Raw genomic sequence first — 24,086 nt, 5'->3', positions numbered from 1 at the left:
TAGCACACACATCCAAAAAGGCGAAGACAAGAATAGTCAGGAAGCTTGCCACAAAGATGCTCATACGGAATCCCTCCATGTAGAGAGGATGAGGGCTGAATATTAATCAGATAAGTGGCAGTGGAAATAGCTTCAGCCCAAAAATGGGATGGAACAGAGGAGGCAATCATAAGAGCACGAGCAGTCTCAAGCAAATGACAATGCTTACGCTCAGCGACACCATTCTGAGCATGAGCACCAGGACAAGAGAATTGAGCAAGAGTGCCTTGCTTAGAAAGGAACTGACGAAGTGCTCCAGAGAGATACTCCCCAGCAGAATCAGCACAAAAAACCCTAATAGAAGTATCAAACTGAGTACGGATTATGGTGGCAAATTTTTTATAGATAGGCAAAGCCTCACTACGATTTTTCATATAGTAAACCCATGTGTGGTGAGAAAAATCATCTATAAAAATGATATAATATCTATGGCCTCCTTTCGAAACAAAGAGAGCCGGACCCCATACATCAGAATGAACAAGATCAAAAGGATGTTGCGACACCGACTCACTAGAATAGTATGGAAGTTGAAGCTATTTTCCTAGACCACAACCCTGACACTGTTCTAGAGATACATCACCAGAGACTGATCCTAAAAGACCACGACGAACGAGCGTAGATAGACGCGATCCACAGAGATGTCCCAAACGATGATGCCACTAGCAAAAGATGATGTAGACGACGTAGACGCAGCAGAACCCACGAGACTGACAGAAGCAGCGAAAGAAAGACAAAGCCAGTCAAGCTCCCAAAGACGCTAAGAGTCACGTCGACGAGGGCCAGTACCAACCAGGAGACCCGTGATGCGATCCTGGATACAACAAGTGTCAGAATCAAGGATCACACGACAACCATGATCAGTGAGCTGGCCAGCTGAGATAAGCTGCATGGATAGTTTGGGAACATAAGAGACAGCAGGAACATGAAAAGAGGGAGACAAAAGAGTTCCTTGTCCTGCAACAGAGAGAGACGATCCATCCGCAGTTTGAACAGTGATATGAATAGATGGTGTACTAATGGAAGAAAGACTTGTGCGATCAGGAGTCATATGAAAAGAAGCACCAGAATCTAGAATCCAAGGAAAAGTACCTGAAGAAGATTGAGAAGCAGTAGCAGCATCTGACTGTGCAGAGGACTGAGTAACAGAACCAGCAGCTCCCGATGACGTAGAGGCAGCAAGGCGACGAAGCAACATGAGCATCTCCTGTGTCTCAGAACTAGGAGAACTCCGCTGAGTGCCTCCAGTATCAGAACCACCAGCACTACCTGTACCCTGTGAAGCACGACCACTACCACCTCGGCGAGACTGATCTTTCTTCTTCTTGAAGCAAAATGCCTCCACATGAGTTTTCTTACCACAATAGTCACAGTGAAGACGACCACCCCTCCTCCCTCAGAAGAAGACGCTGCTGAAAGAGGCGCCTTAGGTGGAGGGGTGACAGCTGTAGACGAAGAAGACCAAGCAACCAATACTGAAGAAGACGAAGACTGCAATAGACCAGCACTACGAAGACAAAGCTCCTCATTACGAACAGCAGCAAGAGCCTCCATCAGAGAAACAAAAGGCACACGAGATTCCAACTGAGATGGAAGATGCTCAAACTCATCACGAAGACGACTCAAAAAGTCATAAATGCTCCTAGTCTCCAGAGCAACCTTTTGAGCCTTAGACGAGTCACAAGTGCTAGGTGATAGTGAAGGATCAATAGAATTAAGCTGACGCCACATTGCAGACATCTGAGCATAGAAATCATCAACTGTAGAATCACCCTGGCGCAATGGCTGCTCCTGACGTAGAGCATCAATATAGGTAGACTGACCAGTAGGCTCATAACGCTCACGAAGAAAAGCCCACATCTGATGTGCATGCTCAAAACCAACAATATCTGCAAGAATCTGCTCCTCCATACTAGCAGCAAGAACAGCACCAGCACGAGCATCCTCATCCAACCATGTCCTGTATGCAGCAAACTGAGACGCATGTGAATCCATACTAGCATCATAATCATCAAGCATCTTTGTCTTCACATCATCAGTAGCCTTATCATGAATAGTAGGCTTGACAGGAACATCAGGAGGAGATGGGCAGGGTATATCACCAGTAATAAACTCCCAAAGACGAAGACCACGCATGTGCCACCGTAGACGAGGAACCCAGTCGTGATAGTTGGTGCAATTGAAAAGCACCGGACATCGCGTAATCTGCACACCACCGGACGCCGGAACGGAAGAGGACGACATCCTAAACAGCAACGGACGACGGCGAGAGCGCAAAGGAAAAGCGGCGGTCGACGGCGAGAGCACAAATGAAAGCGGCGGCGGCAGCAACAGTTTTTGTTTTGAGTACCCTACTGATAAATCCGGGGCAAAATAAAGCAACAAAGAGTGTCGCAAGAAGCCACTAGAATAAAACAGCAGTCCTCTCTTTTTTTTTCTTCTTTTTTTTTGTTTTTTTTCAAAACAGAGTACTCAAATGAGCACTCAAAACATAGCAGCGAGTGGCGGCCGCTCAAGGCAGGACACCCTAGCGGCGGCCAGAGGCGGGACGGCGTTCAGTTGGAGGCGGAGCGGCATCCGGCCGGAGGCGGCGCGCGGCCCTTGGCGGGGCGACGTGCGGCTGGAGGCGGCGGCGCAGGCCCTGACGGGCGGCGGGAGGAGGTCAACGTGCGGCCGGAGGCGGCGGCGCAGATCCCGACGGGCGGCGGGAGGAAGCCGACCCGCGGCAGGAGGCGGCGGCGCAGACCCCGATGGGCGGCAGGAGGAGGCCGCGACGGCGACGAACGACCGCGCCGACGAACAGCAGATGGCTGCGGGCGCAGATGGGGTCGCGGACGGGCGCACGGACGGCCACGGAACGACGAAGACCGGCGACGCGGCAGCAGCACCACCAATCGAAGATGAATCAAGATTGGAAAAAAAGGGAGGCGCAAGTGCAACGCCAGGAACTTGGCTAGAGGGAAAACCTTACCCTAAAAACTTGGCTGAGATACCATGTTATGAATAGCACTTGTATTCATCATGAGTGCTCTATGCCCGAATAGAGTCTTTTATATTTTTACTATTATTACTAATGGCACTCATCAGATTATCATCTTTAGAATGGCACCTACAACTATACCAGTAGAGAGAAGTTTAACTTACAATTTTACCACTTTTGCGTACGTGGCAAGCCACGCAGCCATGCAACGTTGGCGTCCAGTCAGCCCGAAGTGCGAAATGTCCTCCATACCCCCAATCTCCTCTCTCTCTCTTTCCCTCTCTGACAGCCTGGTCCCAACTTTACTATCACTTCCAGGTGGCCCCTACTTGTCAGCTTCATCTCCTACCTCTCGACACAGCCACTGCCACGGGTCCCTCTACCGCCACCGCACCCTCTACCGGCCCCGTGCATGAAACCCTAGCCCTAAACCCCCACCCCATCCCCGCCGTCCCCTCCTCCCCGGCGATGGCCAAGGCGCTGCTCTTCTCCTCCTCATCCCCTGCTCCCCGTGCTGCCCCGCGCCGGCGGGGGCGCCGCGGGCCTGCTCCTGCCGCTCCGGCTCCGCCCGGGCCGCTGGCGCGCCGCGGCGTGCGCCGTGAGGGTGGGGCTCCACGGGCTCGACTCGCTCGGGGTCGGGGGCCCCCACCTCCAGGCCGCGCTCTACACGCTCGCCGACGCCACGGCCGGGGGAGGGGACGCGGGGCAGGCGGCCACGGCGGTGCAGAAGAACGGCGGGTGGTTCGGCTTCATCTTCGAGGCAGTGGCTGTGTCGAGAGGTAGGAGATGAAGCTGACAAGTGGGGCCCACCTGGAAGTGAGAGTAAAGTTGGGACCCGGCTGTCGGAGAGGGAAAGAGAGAGAGGAGATCAGGGGTATGGAGGACATTTCGTACTCCGGGCTGACTGGACGCCAACATGGCATGGCTGCGTGGCTTGCCACGTACGCAAAAGTGGTAAAATTGTAAGTTAAACTTCTCTCTACTGGTATAGCTGTAGGTGCCATTCTAAAGATGATAATCTGATGAGTGCCATTGGTAATAATGGTAAAAATATAATAGACCCGCCTGAATATATACAGGTATTAGGAAATATGCACAAAACCCCTTATATAATAGGGAAACTACAAGATACACATATACATCTATGGTTTTGCTACGGTACTCCAAAATAACTGTGGACCGTAGATCTTGAGCGTGAAAATGAAGTATTACCTCCTAGGAGGTAATAGTATTTATATATATTTAATTCTAAAAAAAGAGAAAATATAGGAAGTAACTTTCTATTAGATCTAACCTCTAAAAGATCTAACGGGACAAATAAAGTTCCATTGTTTTAACGTGACACAGTTTCTTGTGCATGCATGGTGGCTGTTTATTCCAGAGTGCGTATGAAAAAATTTCGTTTTTTAATGTGAACGTCAGAACATGTCAGCTCACCAAGAAGATCTGAGGCACCTGCTTGACATACGCATCCCAATTGCTACTTGTCCCATCAAATGGCCAATTAATTTTTTTCCGTAACTGAACGTGATATGGTTAATGGGTTGACACTTTAGAGAAAAACAATAGCATGTGACGTTAATTAATTCTAAAAATAGGAAAAAATATCTTATTAGATCAACTTATAAAAGCATGAGTGTATCATATAAATCGATTAGTTTTTCCTAACGTGAATGTTGAATGTGACATGGATCTGTTCATAACAAAAACGTGACATGGGAAACATGTGAAGGCAGTTTTGCTTAATCTGCGAGTATGATGGCCAGTCTCGCCTACCATACACTTGAAGATTTGGATATTTTTATGGCAAGTACCAAACAAGTACTCCTGTAAGTGTGATTTGAAACATACAATATTTGCTTGTGTTGGGATGGCCGGTATTTTTTTTCACGATGCGTGTGCGTGAGGAGCTGGCTCTCCGTGCATGAGAGCAGATAGGAAACGGAAGCTGCATGATTTGCGGAATGTTGTTGGCATTTTTCTCCTATTTATTTTAATTACTTAATAAATGAACATTCTAAAAATCAACGGCTGTGATTTCTTTCGACTCTCTTACCTCGTAGGAGGTAATTGGAGTACCGTAGCAGAGCCCATACATCTAACATATTGTAGGAGAAGCTATACTAAACGGACCTAAGTTTCCACTTCTCTCTTTTTTTGGGGGGTTCATTTCACTTCTTGTCCAGGTAGATATTGCCCTGCAAAAAAAAAAAAAACTAAGCCCGGCCGGGACGTCTCCTCCCGTGTGGTAGGTGACATTAATCCACGCACTAATTAAAGCAGGCATTGGGGCATTGGTAACTCCGATCCAGAAGACCAGAAGGCTCTTTTCTCCCCTGGGTCATTCTGAACTTGAAGAACGGCACACCAAGCGGAAGGAGCACTTGCTCTCCTGCAGAAAACATATCCGCACTGCAGCAAATCCAGTGTAAGCTCTCCTCGTCCATTGAATCCTCCGATACTCCGTACGATTTCCTTTAGCTAGTCTTCACAAGCTCCGTTTGATCAACGCATCCATTCATTATTGTGCTTTCTAGTTCTTGCTCTGTGATTTTTCTTTTCAAGATGATGCGAGAAATGTGGTGTGCTTCCATTAGAAAATGGAATGAGAAATTGCAAATAGGATATGCAGAACATTTCTCTGTAACTTATAACCTGTTGCAAGTTCTTCTCTTTCTTTTTTGTTTTCTGTCAAGAGTTAACTTCTCCAACTTCTGGGGGATGAAACTTCGTTTCTGATGTAGGTGTTGTTCCATATTCCAATATGAGGAAGCCTAGCAATGGATGCAAAGAGAGGGGGGCATGTCACTTCTGGAATGCTTACACAGATGATCAAGACAAGCATTTCTTCAAGGTTTTGGTTGGTGATTTTCATAAAAAATTGGTGAGCAATTTTCTCGGGCACTACATATATTCTTGAGTATTAATCTTTGTTTAGCTTGTGAACTGTGGAGTCACTACTTGCTCAGAACCGGAGTAACTTTGTGTTAGTGATCCAATAATATTATTTCGTACCATGCTTGTGTTTCCAATGTATTCTACCATGTACTCCCTAAGACTATTTTGGATTTTGGTAGCCATGAAATCCAATAACATCGCTTGTACGTTACAAGAAAAATGTCATTTTTATTTATCGGAATCCTTCATAACCATTAGATTGAATTAATTGAGCTAGATTGAAGAAACTTTTCTGCATTATTTAATTACTAAAGTTTTGCATCTGGAACTAAATATGTTTTCTGCTAGATGATGGTGTGCATCACTTCTTAAAAGATAATGAATTGTGATCACATTAACAGAACTCTCAACACAGTAATGATTTTTATACTGTTCCCTCACCTCAAACGAGCTTTGTTCTGCACTAATATTTTTGCTACAGGTCTTGCCCGATAAACTTGCGCTACACTTCAGAGGCAAAAAAGCAAGAAGTATTAAGCTTGAATCCCGTAGTGGCCATACTTTTAATGTTCAAGTTGCAAAGAATTCGGGCAGACTAGAGCTTCAATCTGGATGGGAGTCGTTTGTTAGTGCTCATGGCTTGAAAATGATGGACTTTTTGGTATTCAAGTATGACGAGATCTCTCAAATGAAGGTTCTGATCTTTGATCCTACTGGTTGTGAGAAAGTACCACCATGTTTTGTCACGGAAAATGCTATTAGTGGTAGACAAATGAAAGAAGAATCCATTGGCACTTCAAGCAACTATACTAATCTTCCCATGAAAACACCACTAGTTAAAAAGAAGGCAAGGAAGCAAAGGGACGGGTGTAAGATTGCTAATATCAGTTCATCATGCTCCCCATCTGAGTCATCAGGTTAAGAGCCGAAGTGTCAAACCTAGTAGCATCGATGAACATTTACATCATCATGACTTTATCTGTTTCTTTTGTTTCGTTACAGGAGGTTCGGCATCTTCAGATGAACATGAATTGCATTCTGTTCCGAGTTGCATCCTCCCACGAGGCACCAGCCTCACTAATGTTCAAAAGAAGCAACTGAAGGAAAAAGTCGGAGCTATTTGTTCTGAAATCCCTATCTATGGGTGTGTCATGAAGAAGTCCAATGTGTATGGAGAACAGCAATGTATGGTGAGTTAGGATTTTCTTTTGTTCTTCAACTGATATTGCATTGAAAATGCACGTCCTCTAGCGAGCAGGTTGTTTAGCTTCCCATATGCCTTGAACAAATTACAATGTTTTAGGGAAGTAAATAGAACTTTAATTATTTTGACCTGTGAACATTGAAAACCATTTCCCTCTGTTATCAGGGCTTCTCTGGAGAATATTCTGAAGCATGTCTTCCGTTCAGGGAGAGGACGTTGATGCTTCATTGTCATGGCAAGAGTTGGGAAGTGATGTGCCGCGTTCAGGTTCGAAGAGGACGCCGCAATTTCCATAATCTTTGCAAAGGGTGGAAACGGTTTGTACGTGACAACAATTTGCGGCTTGGAGATCTCTGCCTCTTCGAGCCACTGGAGACCAAGAAGTACACGATGAATGTGCATATCGTCCGTGAAAAGTGAGATTTTACAAAATGTTTCCTGCTGTTGTGTTACAAGCTTTTCCAGCGGCTTACTCGGATGATCTCAGTAACCTTTTCAGACACTGGAGCCAGCTTTTGTAATGGTGATAGCAACTCTTTTATGCTTGACCAGAGTACAGCTTACTCTGCTGATAAACAGTCCGTATATGATCTATCCATGCCCTGCCCTGATTGGATCCATGGAAAACAAAACCGCTCGATAATCGCGATTATCGATAAAATTTATCGTTATCGATGCTAACTGAAAACGTAAACCGACTGAGAAATTTCGCTGGATTTCAATGGAAAATTCAAAAATTTAAAAAAAATCATAAAAAGTAGAGAACTTATTTTTATAAAAAACTAGACCTTCTCTTGATTCCAGAATGTTGTCAATGTTGAAAGGAATAATTGTTTGCTCAGGGAAAAAATATTTTTATCTAACTTAAGTCGGACATATGCTGCCAACTTAAGTCAGAAAAATCCGACTCGTTTTGAACATATCATGGAGATAATAGATAGGAGGATGTCCACTGTCATGCTAGGGACTTATGTGCAAGGTGCTTGTGTTTTGAATCCGATGGTGAATTATACCATGGGGACAACAGATTCCTTAATGACAAATCTTCGCAAATATTTAGAAAGGATGTGTGATACAAACACAGCGGCTGCTGCACTTCAGGAAGCTGTGTTTTTTAAGCAAAAGCGAGGAGATTTTGCTGGAGAGCTAGCTAGGAGGATGGCCACTGATCATGCTACTTCACCGGCTAGTTGGTGGTCTATGTTTGGTAATGATACTCCAACACTTCAACGCCTTGCAATGAAGCTTCTCTCTCAATGTGCCTCATCAAGTGGATGTGAGAGGAATTGGAGTACTTTTGCCTTCATCCACACAAAATTGCGAAATCGGTTGGGACACAAGAAGTTGCATCAGTTGGTTTTTGCGAACTACAACCTTCGACTTCATATCCAGCGAGCAGGAAGCACAGTTGAGCCTAGTGACTTTGATCCTGTGAGTAGAATGATGGATCTTTCATTTTATCGCCAACGAAGTGCTATTCAAGATTGGATGGAGCACGGCAGATCCAATGCCCCTCCAACATTGGATGAGGACTCTGATATTAGTGATGTTCCCCTTCCTAATCCAATGTTCACTTCTTTGGCAGAGGACAATGAAAATTTAGAGCAATGGGCAGGTGAGAATGTTGGTGATACACATCTTGGCAAGAGGAAGACAAAAGTTCTCCGACCTGGGCCACCAGAAAAGAAGGGGAAAATGATTAGGAGCCCTCAAGAGGAAGAACTTGCGAGCAATGAGACAACACCTGAGCCTAGTGGTGGTGGTGATGAAGACAACACCGATGATGACGATGACGATGATGATGACAATGATGATGGAGGGAGTGGTTATCTTGTGAACTATGAAGTTTGTATGGACTATGCACTCGTTTATTTATATGAACTATGCACTTCGTGGTTTGTATACATGTGCAAATTCATGTGCTTTATGCAATTTTATGGGCAAAATATGTAAACATGTTTATTTCTTAGGCAATCTCATATGCAAAATTATGCATGTATGTGTAATTTATCTAATATAATATAATACATAACCTAAAAAATTAAATGCTATAAAACCTTTATATTTTTTCCACTGCCAAAACACATTTTCAGTAGGCGAAGCGATAAATCGTTTGGTTTGCATCGATTATCGACGATAAATTGTTGATTTTCATTTTTTGAATTTGGGTCCCTTTACCAATCGGTTTTAGCGATTTTTCACCGATTTTCAATCGATTATCGTTACCGGAGGTCACTGATAAATGTTGTATCACCGGTAATGTAATCCTTGATTGGATCATCGATGCTCTTGTAGTGCTAAAGTTCAGGCAGCTTCGCTTTTAGTCCATCTATGTTTTTGTTTCTGTTGTAATGGATTATTAGAATTAGTACTGTGACGTGCATTGCTGCGATGACTGTTATCGTTCACATGAATGAATTCGTAAAACTGCCACTTTGGTAGTTACCTTGTTACCTGTCATAGCACCTCCTTCATTCTTTTTTTTTCTTTTTACATTAATCAGCAATAACAACCAAACAGCCCCTTTGGCTACCGCGCGTGCCGCTGCTGCCTGCCAAGTCGCTACCGTATTATCACCTGAAAATCTCACACAATGAAATAGGCTACCGTAGTAATTTTAACATAACTATTTTCTCTGTCTCATGAAAAATACAATTCTATCTTTGAAAAAATTAATTAAGTGGTCAAATTTGAATTGTATGTTAAAACTAATTGTATGTGGCAAACAAATAAGGATGTGAGTATTTTCACGCCACCACTAATCTGTCTGGAAAAAAAATATAGAATTACACTCTTTGTAGGATGGAGGGAAGGAGGGAGTACTAGCTAGCGATGTCTCCTACCGGGGATGGCCTGCAACAAACAGCAAGGGAACTATGTAAACAAATTAGCTGAGGTCGTATCTAATTTAATTGGAATAAAACCCGTATAAAACTCCTACCGGGAATGGCCTCATAAGTGCTGTGCAAATTGGACTTGATGGAGTGCATAAATGCTGACACCAGATTGGAGCATTGGAAGGTCTCAACTCTCAAGGGCCCCTTTGGCATCCCCATTCTTCCACGGCACCACCCACAGGCTTGGCCTCTGACGGCTGACAGACGCACTCACGCACACCATCGGGTAAGCTCTCCTCGAGTCGCTCTGCTCTTTAGTTTCTGTATATCCATGGTCTCACATCCTTTCGGTGCTGCGGTTCCTGATCCTTCCGTTGCCTTCCCCCCTTTGTTATCTTTCATGATTTCTCTCCTTTTCTCCCCCATACGAATACGATCTAAGATCATACTGCGGCACTGCGCGTACTTCCGTTTCTCCAATCTTACTGTGGCCCTTTCAGTGTTACCTAAAACTTCTGTTCTGGCATTCTACATGCTTTGATGCAGGTGTGGTAAAGATGAGAAAGCCTGGTAAGAGATGCAAGGAGACGGATGCACATTACTACTGGAATAGTTCGGATGTGCGCGACAGGTATTTCTTCAAGGTTTTGACGGGTGATTTCCGTGAACGATTGGTAAGTTTTCAAGTGCAGTGTGTTTCTTGCAAGTTTTTTTTTTTTGGTCTTAGTCTGACCAGAGTCTACCTGCTAAGAAGTGGAATGTTGTTTTAGCAACTCCATCTCTCTTCTGTGACCATTTGCTGCAGCGACCAGTGTCAGGGTTCAAAAGAAATATGGAACCGAAAGATTGTGATTTCTGGTCTTCCAAAAAAAATTGTGCTTTCTGTATTTGACTTGTAGATGCAAATTTAACTAGACTGGGCACATGATGCTGTGTTGTTAAAGTTGGTGTTAGGCACTCACATACCCATATTTCTGTACTATCGTTGTGAAGTAGTACCTACTAGAATATTGTTGGGTTAACTAAATTCGTGCCAATTCAGATACCCAAGTTTGGAGATTTTCCATTACAGTTGTCCAGTTCTAACTAATACTAAGTTTTTGACAGCAATCACAATGAATAGCATCAATTATAGCATGTGTCATTTTTACAGGAATGCTTGTGCAACCTGAGTATTAGTTTTTTAACATCCTGAAAGCTTAATATAGCTGAACACCTTCTACTAGGAATGAAGAGAATTAATCACGTAGCTGTGGGCACCTCTGTGTGTTTAGTCGTATCTGTTTGACGTCTGGAATGAATCACTGTACTATAAGGTTATGTATTTCACTTTTTTATAAGACAATGAGCCCTTCAACTCAAACAAAATGTTGATTGGCATTTATACACATCGTAAGAAATTGTTCCATGTCATTGCTACAGGGCATCCCTGATAAGTTCGTGCAACATATTAGAGGGAAAATAGCAAAAACTGTTAAGCTAGAATCACGCACCGGGTGCACTTTTGATGTTGAAGTAACTGAGAGTTTGGGCAAAGTAGTTCTTCAAACTGGATGGAAAGCATTTGTTTGTGCCCATGACTTGAAAATGTGGGACTTCTTGGTATTCAAGTACAATGGGAGTCCCCGATTGAAGGTTTTGATCTTTGATCTTAGTTGTTGCGAGAAAGTGCCTCCATGTCATACCCGTGATAGAGGTAAGGGGGAAGAACAAATTGAGAATTCAAGAAGCTGTGATGATTTTCCCATGAAATCACCTGGTAGTAAAAGGAAAGCTTGGAAGCAAAGGGAGGGAAGTATGAATGTCAACACCAGTTCAACCTCCCTATCGGACTCATCAGGTTGAGTCACCATGTTGAACCAACTTGAGTAGGATTTACAATTACAAGATCATGACTTCACATCTCTCTCACGCTTCTTTCCCTTTTGGTGTAGGAGGTTCTATGTCTTCAGAACATCAGAAATCACATTCTGTTCCAAGTTACATCCTCCCACAGCGAACCTATCTCACCTGTGTGCAGAAGAAGAAACTGAAAGAGAAAGTCCAGGCTATATGTTCCAAAACCCCAATCTACGGATGTGTCATGAAGAAGACCAGTATTGAGGGAAAACCTCAAATTATGGTAAGCCAGGAAACTTTGTGCTTGGATTGATATTCTATTGCAGCTTTGCTTCAACTTTATTAGAGAGCAAGCTACAAGTTCAGAAACAGATAAGCAGATCTAGCAGAACAGAATCAGGATATGAGAACTCAACTTTTTAGCAAACACCATCTTGTTTCTACTAAACCACAGCCCAGCAAATCCCTTACAGGCCAAATTAAAACATAATCCTTCTCGCCATTCTCTTGGCCTAGCTAATATGATTGTATTATATAAATCAGAAAACCTAGAAGAGATTTATTAGAATCTTGATGAAAGTGCTACTAGCTCCAAACAAATCACCTTGAATAAATTTACAATCTTGATGAAAGTACTACTAGCTTTAACTATTTTCAGTTTTCATTAATTAACTTATAACCCTTTCCCACTGCAATCAGGACATATCAAGAAAATATGCTGATGTATATCTTCCATTTGATCACCAAACACTGTTGCTTCAACACCGTGGCAAGAGTTGGGAAGTGCGGTGTCAAATTCAAAAGAGCAAGAGCAATTTACGATCCAAAAGGCTTTTGAAAGGGTGGAAACAATTTGCACGTGACAACAATTTGCAGGTGGGAGATCTCTGCCTCTTCGAGCTACTGGAAGACAGGGAGTACACGATGAATGTGGATATCATTGGACCAAAATGAAATTTGACATGCGGCTAATTACAGTATTGGTGCCATAGTTTGCAATGGGTGGCAATGCTGCTTTTGTGGTCTGGCATGCATCTAACTTACATTGCTGATTCCTGGCCCGTCCATCCCCTGATTGGGTGTTTGCTTAACTCATGTTTGCCAAGCTCAGACGGGCCCAGCTGCACTCCATGTATGTTTTTGATTCTGTTGTCATGCAATTAGCTACAGTAACAAGTATGGCTGACCTCTGATGCTTAGATTCCTTTTGGCCTCTAATGTTGCATCGTGATTCATGAAGCCATGACCTTGGTTGTAAAAGATACGGGGTTTCCTGCAAATAAAGTTCGGTTGCGGTTCCATTCCCATAATCTTTTCTCAACAAGCAGAAGAGATTGTGGCTTAAATGTCCACAGATATTGTCATGTTATCTATCAGAAAGAGCTCATCTGATGTGCAGATTATACAAAGAGATGTGATGTATTAATAAATGCATATTTTCCTCATCTACATCAGTAGATCAGTACATTGCATGAAAATCCACCTCCAAGAAATTGAGAGAACGAGACGAGAGGTACGTTGCAATGAACAGAACGTGCCGTGATGGTAGGTAGTTCTCACTGAAATTTTGCTCAAGCCTAGTTATATTAAGGCTTAATACCTATTTTAATCATTGTAGTCCCATAAGAGCATCTCCAGCAATACTCCCTAAATCAGACCCTCTAAATGTTAAATGGGGGCTGCATCTATTTTTTAGGGGCTTTTAAATTTGTTTCAACTCCAACAATAACCCTCAATTCCAATATATAATAGAGGGCTCCCTAGAGACCCCCTAAGAATGGAGGGTGGAGGAGGGATTTTGGAGGCCTCCCCAAAATAGAGGGTGAAGTAGAGGGTCTGTTGGAGTGCATTTTTTTAGCTTAGCCCTCTAAACTTGAGATAGGGGACTGTTTAGAGGGTCCGCTGGAGTTGCTCTAAATTATCAAAAGGACCAATTTAGTCCTTGAACTATAGTATTTTTAGTCCAGTGTAGTCTCTAATCTTAGGTGGTGTGCCATGTTGGTATGCCACATCAGCAGGACGGGGGGCTACACACGAAATATCTGGACTACCCTCCATATCACACCATCTTCCCAGGTTTGCAGCAGCAGTAATCTTGTCAGCCAAAGCAAGGCTCTGCACAGTAGGTCTTGGAGCAAAACAACAGAGCATAGTTCATATTCTCATTTGCTGCTAATGCTATGGAGTCACTTGTATTCATAAAGTTAATTCATGTGCTGAGCGATTGAGAGCATCTAGCAGTAGATACATTAATTCAGCATGTATAATGTACAAATGTCTATCTACGAGAGTACTAGTAGTAAATTAAATCTAATAGCAAACCAATATGATGTTGAGTACATACTGAGACTGGGCAGCAATGCAAAGAGCATCAGGAGCAACAAGGCTAAGGGCACTTAAGGATATTTCACATGTGGCATTATCAGATCAACTGAGTTGTCATGCCAACGTGGCATGCCACCTAAGACCAAAGACCATGTTGAACCCAAGGCAATAGTTCAAGGAATGTATTGGCTCTTTTAATACTTCAGGGACTAAAATGAGCCTTTGAGCAAAGTTCAGGAATCAAAATAGCTATTAAGCCTTATATTAATTTCTTGTAATCCCCAAATAAGAACTTATAAGTATACTTCATATCACGGCATTCAAACTAGCAGTTAGTTTCTAGAATTCAGTACTCATCTCAAAGCACATGCAGATCTTCATTATGATCCATGACGCGTGAGAGCGCCATAGCAACTTTTCATGATCAAAATGCAAGTGCCAGGTTCTCATGGTAGAAATGCAAGTGAAGTAATATAAAGCTTCTGCTCGTTTAGGTTGGAGGAAACAAACACAGTAATCTCATCAACTACATGAGACCATGAGTCACTTGTCTTCCTTGTTACATAGCTTAGATTAATAGGTCATAAGAGATACCCAATACTGACAGCAACAGATCTACCCAATACTGACAGCAACAGATCACTGAGGTTATGAAGAAACATTTAGCCAAATCTTCAAATTTAAGACATCAACTTCCGCTTGGATGGCCAAAATGTCTCATGTCAGATACTGAACTCTACAGGAACAGCTCCTTGACCATGTTCGCAGACTTGCACAGTCCATTGAATGATTCAGCATCTGCAAGAAGAACATGATAAGAATACCGACTGAAAAATAAAGCTGTTGCAGCAAAGCATGATACAAAAAGAGGCATGCATGCAATTAGTTAGGCTTTTCCATCAGATGAGAAGAACAAAGCTAACGTAAACATCTTGAAAGCAAATAAGCTCATCTTAATGTATATTGCTTCACAATTGTAGAAGTTCTAAAAAAACTCAAACCATGGGGGGGAGACAGCCCTTGGGATTTGTTCTAAACAGATGCTGTGATTTGAACCCGGGTCAGACGGGGTTTTCTGACTCCCGGTGTTCAACAATCTAAGCAGTCCACCGTGAGAAGCTTGGCACTTCGCTATTGGAAAGAAATGTTGAAACATTTAGCATTTTGGCACCAACAACATTATCAGGTGATTTGCTTATGAACTAGAAGAGCTGTACGTCCCACTGGATATCCTGAAATCTATTCTAAGATGATGGTCAATTGTACTCCAGTAGTGACACCATTTGGACCATAGGAGTACTGTCAAAACATAGTTCAGGCACACAAAGGTAATAAGAAGCTAAATCATTCAAGCCAATTTGGGTTCTAGTCCAAAAAAAAAGGGGGGAAAAGCAGCTGTTTCAAATGAATAACGGAAAAACTCTGGCAATTTAGGTTCACACTTGCTAATTTTACATGCTGTCAATGGTTAAAAGATGAGTTCCAAATGAGAAAGCTCAGAAACAGGGAAATAGCAACTTCTTTTTTTTCTTGTGCACAGGCTGGTTGTGGTGGAGCAAGAAAAAAAGTACACTACAGTCTGCCATACACTACAGTCTGCCTTGTCCATCAAATCACGTAAAAGCTAAGAAACCTGAAGGTAGGAAACCATGGCTGAAAATTAGAACATAATAACTATTCACATACATATTAATCAGATAGCCAAACATGAACACAATATGTGTCCAAATCTCACCAAAGTTGTCGCCGAAATCTGTGCAAACGTCAGCGCTGATAGACTGGCCAGTTTCAGCAGTTCCGAAAACCTCCATAAAGTGTGATACAGGGACATCCATGGCACCCCTAATAGTCAACTGATGCCCGTCAGTTGACTGCCCAACAAGGAGTCCACCTTCACGGCGCACGACTTGAACCACTGTGCGCACTCTTCGCCCAACCAACGTCTTCAGCATCTCTCCATTGGCGAATGCTGGTAGGCCTGATGCATCCATATCCATATCTGCAACATGTGGCTTGAGATTTAGCAACTCAGTTCATCAATTACCGCCCACCACAGGGACGGTACCAACTACCAACTAACGAACAAGGTGCGTGGATTTGCACAACAAATGGTACTGAAGGATCCATGCCAGCTAGAGTAACCATTTCCATACCCATACAATAACATCAGAGGCGGACCCAGCTACACATGTACACCCGACAATTTTTGCAAACGAAATCGAAGTTAGTAGGTAATATATTGTAACTGGATTCGGATCCGAATACAAATAGTTTTGTTAGGGTTTGGGGTGCTCCGTCTAGCACAGCATAAGGAAAGAGAAGGGGCGGGCATACCTGGAGGATGCTCGTCGCCGGCAAAGGGCTTGGCAAAGACGTGACAAATGGCTCCGCCGCTCGCCCAGTCGTCGCCGCCAGACAAGGAAGAGCAAGGCTGCAAGGGAGAGTCCGAGAGAAAGGAGAAACAGAGCGACTGAGGGAGGAGATGTGAACTTGAGGCCTCGACTCCTTGAGCTCAGAGCGGGAGCCGGGAGGGCTGGGAATGAGCCGAGCTCGAACGAGCCTGCCACCACAAGCTGGAGCATCTGAGCCGAGGTGGATTGAGCCCGAGAGGTTCATAATTTTTTTTTTCCGACTCCGACTCCACAGCAGCAGCGTTGATGGTGGATGAGGGGATGCGTATATAGACGATGGATTTAATACGATAAATAATTAGAAAAAATATAGCTAGATATTTAGTTTATTATTTCGTATCTATTTTAATATGTGCGACATGGTAGCTCACTAGCTAATGGAAGGCTCTGGCCTCCGGCTATCTCTCGATACATTCTTGCACCAAAAGTTACGCAAGAGCATGGCCACATCACTATCAAATCCCGGCCATCGGATCGGCTTGGCGGAAGGTCTGGATCAAGCAAATTCCAAGTATTTTGCAAAAAACCATCGATCTTTAGCAAAATCAATCCGCAGTTTGGCCTTCTTTCTCAGACTTTTTTATAACAAAATCCTCTCCCTTTAGCGAAATCAATATGCAGTCCGGCTTCCTCTCTAAAATATTTTGTGAAAAAAATCCACAACATTTATCAAAATCAACCCGCAGTTCAGCCTTCCCAGTTTATGAAAATTTGCAAAGAAAACCTTGAGTTTTCATTAAATCAACCCGCCATCCTGATCCTCTCTCGGTATTTTTAGCAAAACCCTCGGCTTATTAAATCAAACCACAATACATTCCATTCATTGCTTCTTTACAAGCTACATTAAACATACAATTTGAACATCAAAATACATCAAAATCAAAAGTTGTTCAATATAAAATTAGATAAAAAATTCATAAACTACAATTTTATTGTAGAGCAAAATTTAAAATTCAAAATTCTTTTGCAATTAGTTTGCACAAATTGTTTATATGCGATCCGTTCTACTCAAAGTTTGGACACCAAAATATCTTCAAATAGAAAATATTCAATAAAAATGTTGCTCAGAATTTCAAACTCTACAACTTCATTACATAGTTCAATTTCAAAGTCAAAGGAATTGTACCAAAATGCTCAAAATTTCAAAACCTAAAACTTCGCCATACAACAAAATTGTAAATTCAAAATGTTCAACATAATATCCTATTTTGCTAAAAGTATAATATCGTACCACCATTCATATATAATTTCTCATGCAACAACCACAATAACACGGTATATTTTAATATAACCACTACTTTCTTTAAAAAAATACCATCACGTCCATTAATCACCACATGATTAAATGTCCAAATCTTCTCATTTCACAAATACATTAAGCTTCTAGCTAATTGTGCTCCGCCCTCCCTAATAAATAATTTTAGCCCTCCTTTCACCACAACGAACATAGCAAAAAAGATCATAGACTCATTTCCATGCCTAAAATAATATACTGCTTAAATGATAGTGTCATGACAATAAAAAACCAAATATATATACAATGTGTAACAACGGGCTACTGACCATGACACCTATGCGTAAATAACGAAGCGACAAATTTATTTTACCAACATTGCTTTTTAAGAAAATATATTTACCTAGATACACTAATTATTATATGCACGAACAAAATTTTGCATTAACCTACAAACATACAACATGAAATACAGCCTCCGCGCGCGGCAAAGCCGCGAGCCTTTCTAGTATTATTTTAACTTCAGATAGTTTGGAATTTAATAGGGATAGCAAGGTGCATGTACATACTATGCAAATAGAAACACTCGAGCCTCATCAAGTAGCTTGATCTCGGATTGTTGGAGCTCACGACCTCCAAGTTAGACCCAAGCTCGGTTTAATTCCTAGTATAGTTCGTGACTCACGAACTATACTAGGAATGCATTTTATTTAAGACTCACGAACTATACTAGGAATCAACTAGTATAATGCATTTTATTTCTTTACCTCTCTTTCTATTTTTTATACTTGTAACTTTTTTAATATAATAGATGAAATAATAAAATTAAGTGATCATCTCTTTAATAATGCACTACTTAGCTACATAATTTATATTATACCAATTAAATTAGGCTCTCCTCTAATCATTATCGTACTGGGCTGATCTTTTTGGTATTGGCTATCGATCCAAATCTTATACAGGTATCCACAGCATGAAACTTTAGCAAATAAGACGAGAAAATAATATTCATATAAATACTGATCAGCGAAATTCTGACTGCCAAAATATTACATACCTACAAAATATATATCTAACAAATAAGTTATGGCTATCTTCTCCAACTCGACTTTAATAAAATAATGATACAATGTTTAGAGAAACTAAGAAAAATAATGATACAATGTTTAGAGAAAATTGCCTAATTTAGTGCTTATTATAGATGATGTTTCGACTGACCATATCAAAAAAATTGAGAATTTTGATATCTTATGATCCACCATTTGGAATATCTTGTTGCATTGATCTTTTTTAGCATAGTTCTTTGCAAAACAATTCTATTAAGTGCTGACTCCAAATATTTCAAATAATATCTCTACCTATTTCTAAAGAGCAGAGTATTTTTTAAATTTGTTATCGATTTTGGTCATTAAATTTCTCATCAGATAAAGGTTGAAAGTGGACGGAGTTCACATCTAGATTGTAGTCTCCTCCAACTAGGAATCAAGGCCACCTTATCTTCTTTATAAACACATGATTAGCGGGAGGGGATGGGAACATAATGAAGTATTGGGCTTCACCAACACGGAGGCGGCTGCAAGGTAACCATGCATCACAAGGTAACTACGCAACAAGTTGGTGACAACATCAGCGAACAAAGAATTGGTGAGTAAAATAAGGTAGGCTCGCTCATCAAACCACAGTGTCCAGACGAGCACACATACTAATATGGTGGGTACCCTCGTCATTGAGAAGGTCAAGGTCACGACAGCCAGGACAGCCAGTACCGTAAAGGATGGCAGGAAGATTTTTTGTTGAGGAAGAAGGATAGGTGGCATGTATAAAGATGTTAAGAAGTGCTAAAGGTCAAAATTTTATTTGAAAAAAATTTGAACGAGATGCTCCCATGTGGAATTTAATTACGTTGTGATGACATTTAAGTAGATAAGGTTAATAAATGCTTCACAGTATCACCCGTAGCAATACAAGAGCATATTTACTAGCATTATAATAAATTGTTTCAGTTACCTCGGTGTTAGCAAACATGCTCTGCAACATTAAATCATATAGTAGAGCATAAAATCACGCTGATAGATATTTTATATGCTAGCTATGTAACAACTAACATAAGCTATAAATAAAGTACTAGACAACAAAAAAACATCACATATGAAATCTATATTATCTAGTCTTGAGAATTTATTGCTAAAGTGAGATGGAATGTAGAGAAGCATACCTAACTTTTCGTGTAGAATCAGCACGAGGAAAAATAATTTATAAACTCCATAGAAGCTGAAGATTCAAAAGAATAATACACGCTATATACAACATATATATTGACTTGTACATTTTGTATCTAAAATACTCTATTTCTAAAAGTTAAATGAACATATCCATTACTACAAAATAGACATTTGTTTCAGGCCATTTGTCCCGGTTACCTTTGGGCTCGGGACAAAAGGTGGCTTTTGTCCCGGGTCCAACGGCTAGTCAGGCCAACGTGGGGACATGGGCTTTTTGTCCCGGGTGGAGCCACCAACCCGGACAAAAGGCCCCCCTTTTTGTCCTAGTTGGTGGCTCCACCCGGGACAAAAGGCCCAACCCTTTTATCCCAATGGCCCCTTTTGTCCCGGTTGGTGTTACCAACCCGGACAAAAAAGCCCCTCCACGTGATAGTTCAAAAGGAAGTTATTCTATACTGAGTCACGTGTACTACTTAGGTGAGTTAGTAAGGAAACCATGCGCTAGGCAAGAGGTCTTGGGATCGAATCCCGTGGTGTGCAAAAAAAATTTTAACGTCAGGCACCTTTTGTCCCGGTTCTGCCACCCGGGACAAAAGCCTCGAGGCTTTTGTCCCGGAAGCCTTGTCCCGGTTCCAAAACCGGGACAAAAGCCAGTTTGGAACCGGGACAAAAGGCTGAATCTGTAGTAGTGATCATAACCACCTATATAAATAATATTTATGCAATGATGCTCAAAAGTCATCAGGAAAATAATCAGTTAGCTTGTGAAATAATTTATATTTCAAACACATTCAACAAAAAAATGTACTTCTATAATATTGTAGCTAGGTGACTGTTATCTGTAAAAGCGATAATATATTAAGGTTTTCCAAAATTGTAACTCATATAATAACGGCCACTCAAAATTTTCAGTTGGGACACATTGTGCCCATTAGGCATGAGAATCATGCTCAAAGTAGCACAAGGAAATGATAAACTGATAAACTTGCTACTTAATAGGTAGTAGGCATGAAAAGGATCATATTGCTCTTCTCCTTCTGTGTATTAGAAAAAGCTGCCTCCTAGGCACCATTAAATCATCAGCATATGTATGTTATTCGGTGATCTTAACAGTGAAAGAAGCTACCCCTAGGCAGTGTCTGCTCATAGAAAAAAATATACTTCAGTCGACATATTATAATATTGAACTCAGGCGCCAAACATGTAGCGAAGCTAATTTTTATGCATTGACGGACTGGTATTTTTTCTCTCTGAAACATATGCAGACGACCTCGATGCGGTAGAAGAGCAACAACCAGATACAATATATGATGATTAATCTGAAGGGGAAAAGCATACCCATTCAAATGCGTAAACATCAAACACAGTAACTTCTCCATTGCATTGAATCTTGTAACAAATTTAAAGGAATTTGGGTTTATTCAGAAGCAAAAGTAGCATATCACAACCCCTATGTAGAGAATGGTCCATAGCTGATGTGCACTCATAGCTGATGTCCATAGCTGATGGACACCTTGCAGTGCGCGGGAGGCAGCAAGCGCTCTCGTGTGAGGAGGAGGCAGCCCTTTTTAAGAAACCTGAATACGATGTAGTACAATCTCTTGCCATGTTGACTTTTAGGTTCTATTGGACATAGAGAACCAAATTAAGGTGAGCTTTGCCTAGGTTTTAGAGCATGGACCAGTCTGGTACTGTAAAAACCCATTGGGGCCATTGTTACCAATTTAGAGTCCGTTTGGAATAGGGGACTTAAAAATAAAGGAAAGGAAAAACATAGAAATAGGATAAAGGTATAGTGTCAAAACAGAGGAATGAAAAAATGCAGGAAAGAAAAATGAAGCAGTGTTTAGAATAAAGGATTATGCAAATGTAGGGAAGCTAAGACATCAGAATGAATTAAGAAATAACCTGTACTTAGCAATGATTTAAACAACAAGGAAATGTTATTATATATGGCGGTTTAATTATTTTATTTACACAGAATTACCTAACACCACAAACAAATTGCTGTTCAAATGGAGAACGCCATAGGGAATCAACTTGCCTGCTTTCAGGCGGTGCCTGGCTACAGATGGGAGCATATAAGCATATTGCAACAACTAGCACTAGCAAATGCCTAACGCTGACAAGGACAACGAACAAGCTTGCCTAATGACGGCTAATCAACCGCATCCGGATGAGTTCAGCGGCGAAGCTGCCTTGAGCTTTCGCTAAGGAAAAGAAAACCAGATGCAGGAGTAGGGATGGTAACGAATCATAGTTCACTTGATCCTTATATATTTAGCTCAAAACTATATAAGATAAAAGTCCGACTTAGATTGTCTAGGCTAAAATTTGAAGCCATTTACTAGCCCCAGGTGGAGCGGATGTTTTCTTTCACGAGAAGAACGTACAACAGCTACAGTAGTCTAGAGGAAACAGGTAGCTCATTTTCTTTGTTCTGAACCCTCTGTTTATTTCCCTTTCCCATGTTGGGGAAGCTAAACTTCACCCGAGTGATTTGGAGACTCTCCTTGCTCGAATTTTTTTCTTCCCCATCTACACCTTCTTCTCCAACTCCGACGAGCAACTCCGGCGAGGTTAGGGTTAGGGGTTGCTGCTCACCGCCGGCCTTAGAAGGAGGGCCGGCGGTGGTGGTGGTCGCGGGGGCGGCGAGGCCGGTGGCGCCGCCAGCCCGGGTGGTGGACATCGGTTGGGCTGTGTCGGGGCGGGGGCGACGGCAGCAGGAAGCGGCGGTGGGAGGCGGTGGTGGAGGGAGGGCTAGGGCTAGGGTGCCAGCCGGCATGGGCGGGCTAGGGCTGTGTTGAAGGGGTGGTGGTGGGGCTTGGCAGCGATAGCGGGCGAGGGCTGGCTGGCAGAAGGAGTAAGGGGAAGATGAAGGTGGGGGGAGGGGAGGAGGAAGAAGAAGGGGGGAGAGATAAGATGGAGAGAGGGTGCGTGAATCTGAAACATCCATTATAGCAGGGGCGGATCTACAGGGAGGGCTGAGGGGGCTCCAGCCCCCCCTACTGCCCAAAACTCCATGGAGCCCCCCCACAGTCTCCCTCTAAAATTTTGGAGACCATTGATGAAGGAAGTGAGGGAGCAAGGAAAAAGAAGGGTCACCAGCCCCCCTGCCTTCCATTCCTGGCTTCGCCACTGCATTATAGATTTAATGGCTGAGAAATTTGAGTGAGGAGATACATTATTTCACCTAGATGAGCGATAAACACTTACTTTGTGTGTGGGTGGTGTGGGGTTGGGGGGGGGGGGGCGGCTTGGGCTTACAACTTACCAGGGTGCTACATCCAGTTGGGTACTGTGATGCTGATCTCCATCCTCCATTTGGTAAAAATAAATCAAGAATTTGAGATTGACACCGCGCCATTCCCAAGCCCCAGTTTCAACTAGGGATGGCAATTCCACCCGCGGATGCGGGTATCTGCGGATTTTAGACCCGACGGGTACGAGTGCGGGTTCGATATTCCACCCGTGGGTGGACCCGCACCCGCATATTGCGGGTGCGGGTTTGAAATTCCACCCGCGGGTAGACCCGCACCCATCCAAAAACAAAGAAACCTCAGCCCAACCTATTTAGATAAGGCCCAGTCCAACTATCTTAACTATAAAATGAGCACATAAACTTATGAGTTTATTGTTAATTTATTCTTATTACTTTGAACTTATGAATTTATTGTTAGTTTGGCCTTATTACTTATAAAAATGTGCTATTTGACTGTTTAAATTGATGAATTTATGCATTTTTATTGTATATATTGTCACACCCGTGGGCACCCGAAACCCGCCCGAAACCCGCGGGTGCGAGTGCAGAAATGCACCCGCGGGTCTGCCTGCGGGCGGGTTTTTCCCAACTCTACAGGTTTGTCTGTGGTCGGGTTTTCACAAAACCCACACCCGCATCCGCGGGTGCATCCCTAGTTCCAACAATGTTTCTTTGAGACGGGTTGGTTTTCGCTCACACGACAGTCGAGATTGAACTGGAGATACAATACTCTCTCTTCGTATGGAGATTCGAGATTGAGGCCGCGCCATTCCCAGGCCAGGCCCCAGATCGATCGCGTTGATCTAGTCCAACAGCTTAGCTATCCCCATCCTTGTCC

General features: G+C 42.5%; 3 protein-coding genes across 5 annotated transcripts; 2 read left to right on the top strand and 1 right to left on the bottom strand.

Moving 5' to 3' along the window:
• Nucleotides 1-5,282: 5,282 nt before the first annotated feature.
• On the top strand, nucleotides 5,283-7,736 carry LOC120687599 (putative B3 domain-containing protein Os03g0621600). 2 transcript variants are annotated; one of them, XM_039969614.1, is made up of 6 exons: nucleotides 5,283-5,481; nucleotides 5,761-5,900; nucleotides 6,396-6,831; nucleotides 6,917-7,104; nucleotides 7,284-7,534; nucleotides 7,618-7,736. In XM_039969614.1, exons 2-6 carry the CDS (start codon nucleotides 5,781-5,783, stop codon nucleotides 7,637-7,639), a joined length of 1,017 nt encoding a protein of 338 aa, XP_039825548.1. In that variant the 5' UTR covers nucleotides 5,283-5,481; nucleotides 5,761-5,780; the 3' UTR covers nucleotides 7,640-7,736. The 2 variants fall into 2 exon arrangements, with proteins under 2 accessions (XP_039825548.1, XP_039825547.1); XM_039969613.1 differs by having other exon boundaries at nucleotides 5,286-5,444.
• A 2,412-nt stretch (nucleotides 7,737-10,148) lies between these two features.
• Nucleotides 10,149-13,104, top strand: LOC120693434 (putative B3 domain-containing protein Os03g0621600). The gene is made up of 5 exons (XM_039976864.1): nucleotides 10,149-10,241; nucleotides 10,502-10,629; nucleotides 11,378-11,795; nucleotides 11,890-12,077; nucleotides 12,494-13,104. Exons 2-5 carry the CDS (start codon nucleotides 10,513-10,515, stop codon nucleotides 12,746-12,748), a joined length of 978 nt encoding a protein of 325 aa, XP_039832798.1. The 5' UTR covers nucleotides 10,149-10,241; nucleotides 10,502-10,512; the 3' UTR covers nucleotides 12,749-13,104.
• Nucleotides 13,105-14,568: 1,464 nt separating this feature from the next.
• Nucleotides 14,569-16,627, bottom strand: LOC120691993 (replication protein A 14 kDa subunit-like). Of its 2 annotated transcripts, none has more exons than XM_039975209.1 (3): nucleotides 16,454-16,627; nucleotides 15,855-16,112; nucleotides 14,569-14,917 (listed from the first exon to the last, which is right to left on the bottom strand). In XM_039975209.1, the coding sequence occupies exons 2-3, from the start codon at nucleotides 16,108-16,110 to the stop codon at nucleotides 14,856-14,858; spliced, it is 318 nt and encodes a 105-aa protein (XP_039831143.1). In that variant the 5' UTR covers nucleotides 16,111-16,112; nucleotides 16,454-16,627; the 3' UTR covers nucleotides 14,569-14,855. The 2 variants fall into 2 exon arrangements, with proteins under 2 accessions (XP_039831143.1, XP_039831142.1); XM_039975208.1 differs by having other exon boundaries at nucleotides 15,855-16,118; nucleotides 16,454-16,618.
• Between the last annotated feature and the right edge of the window lie 7,459 nt (nucleotides 16,628-24,086).

This window comes from Panicum virgatum, chromosome 9N, assembly GCF_016808335.1.
Source record: "Panicum virgatum strain AP13 chromosome 9N, P.virgatum_v5, whole genome shotgun sequence".
NCBI lineage: Eukaryota > Viridiplantae > Streptophyta > Magnoliopsida > Poales > Poaceae > Panicum > Panicum virgatum.
This window is presented reverse-complemented; position numbering and strand designations above follow the sequence as displayed.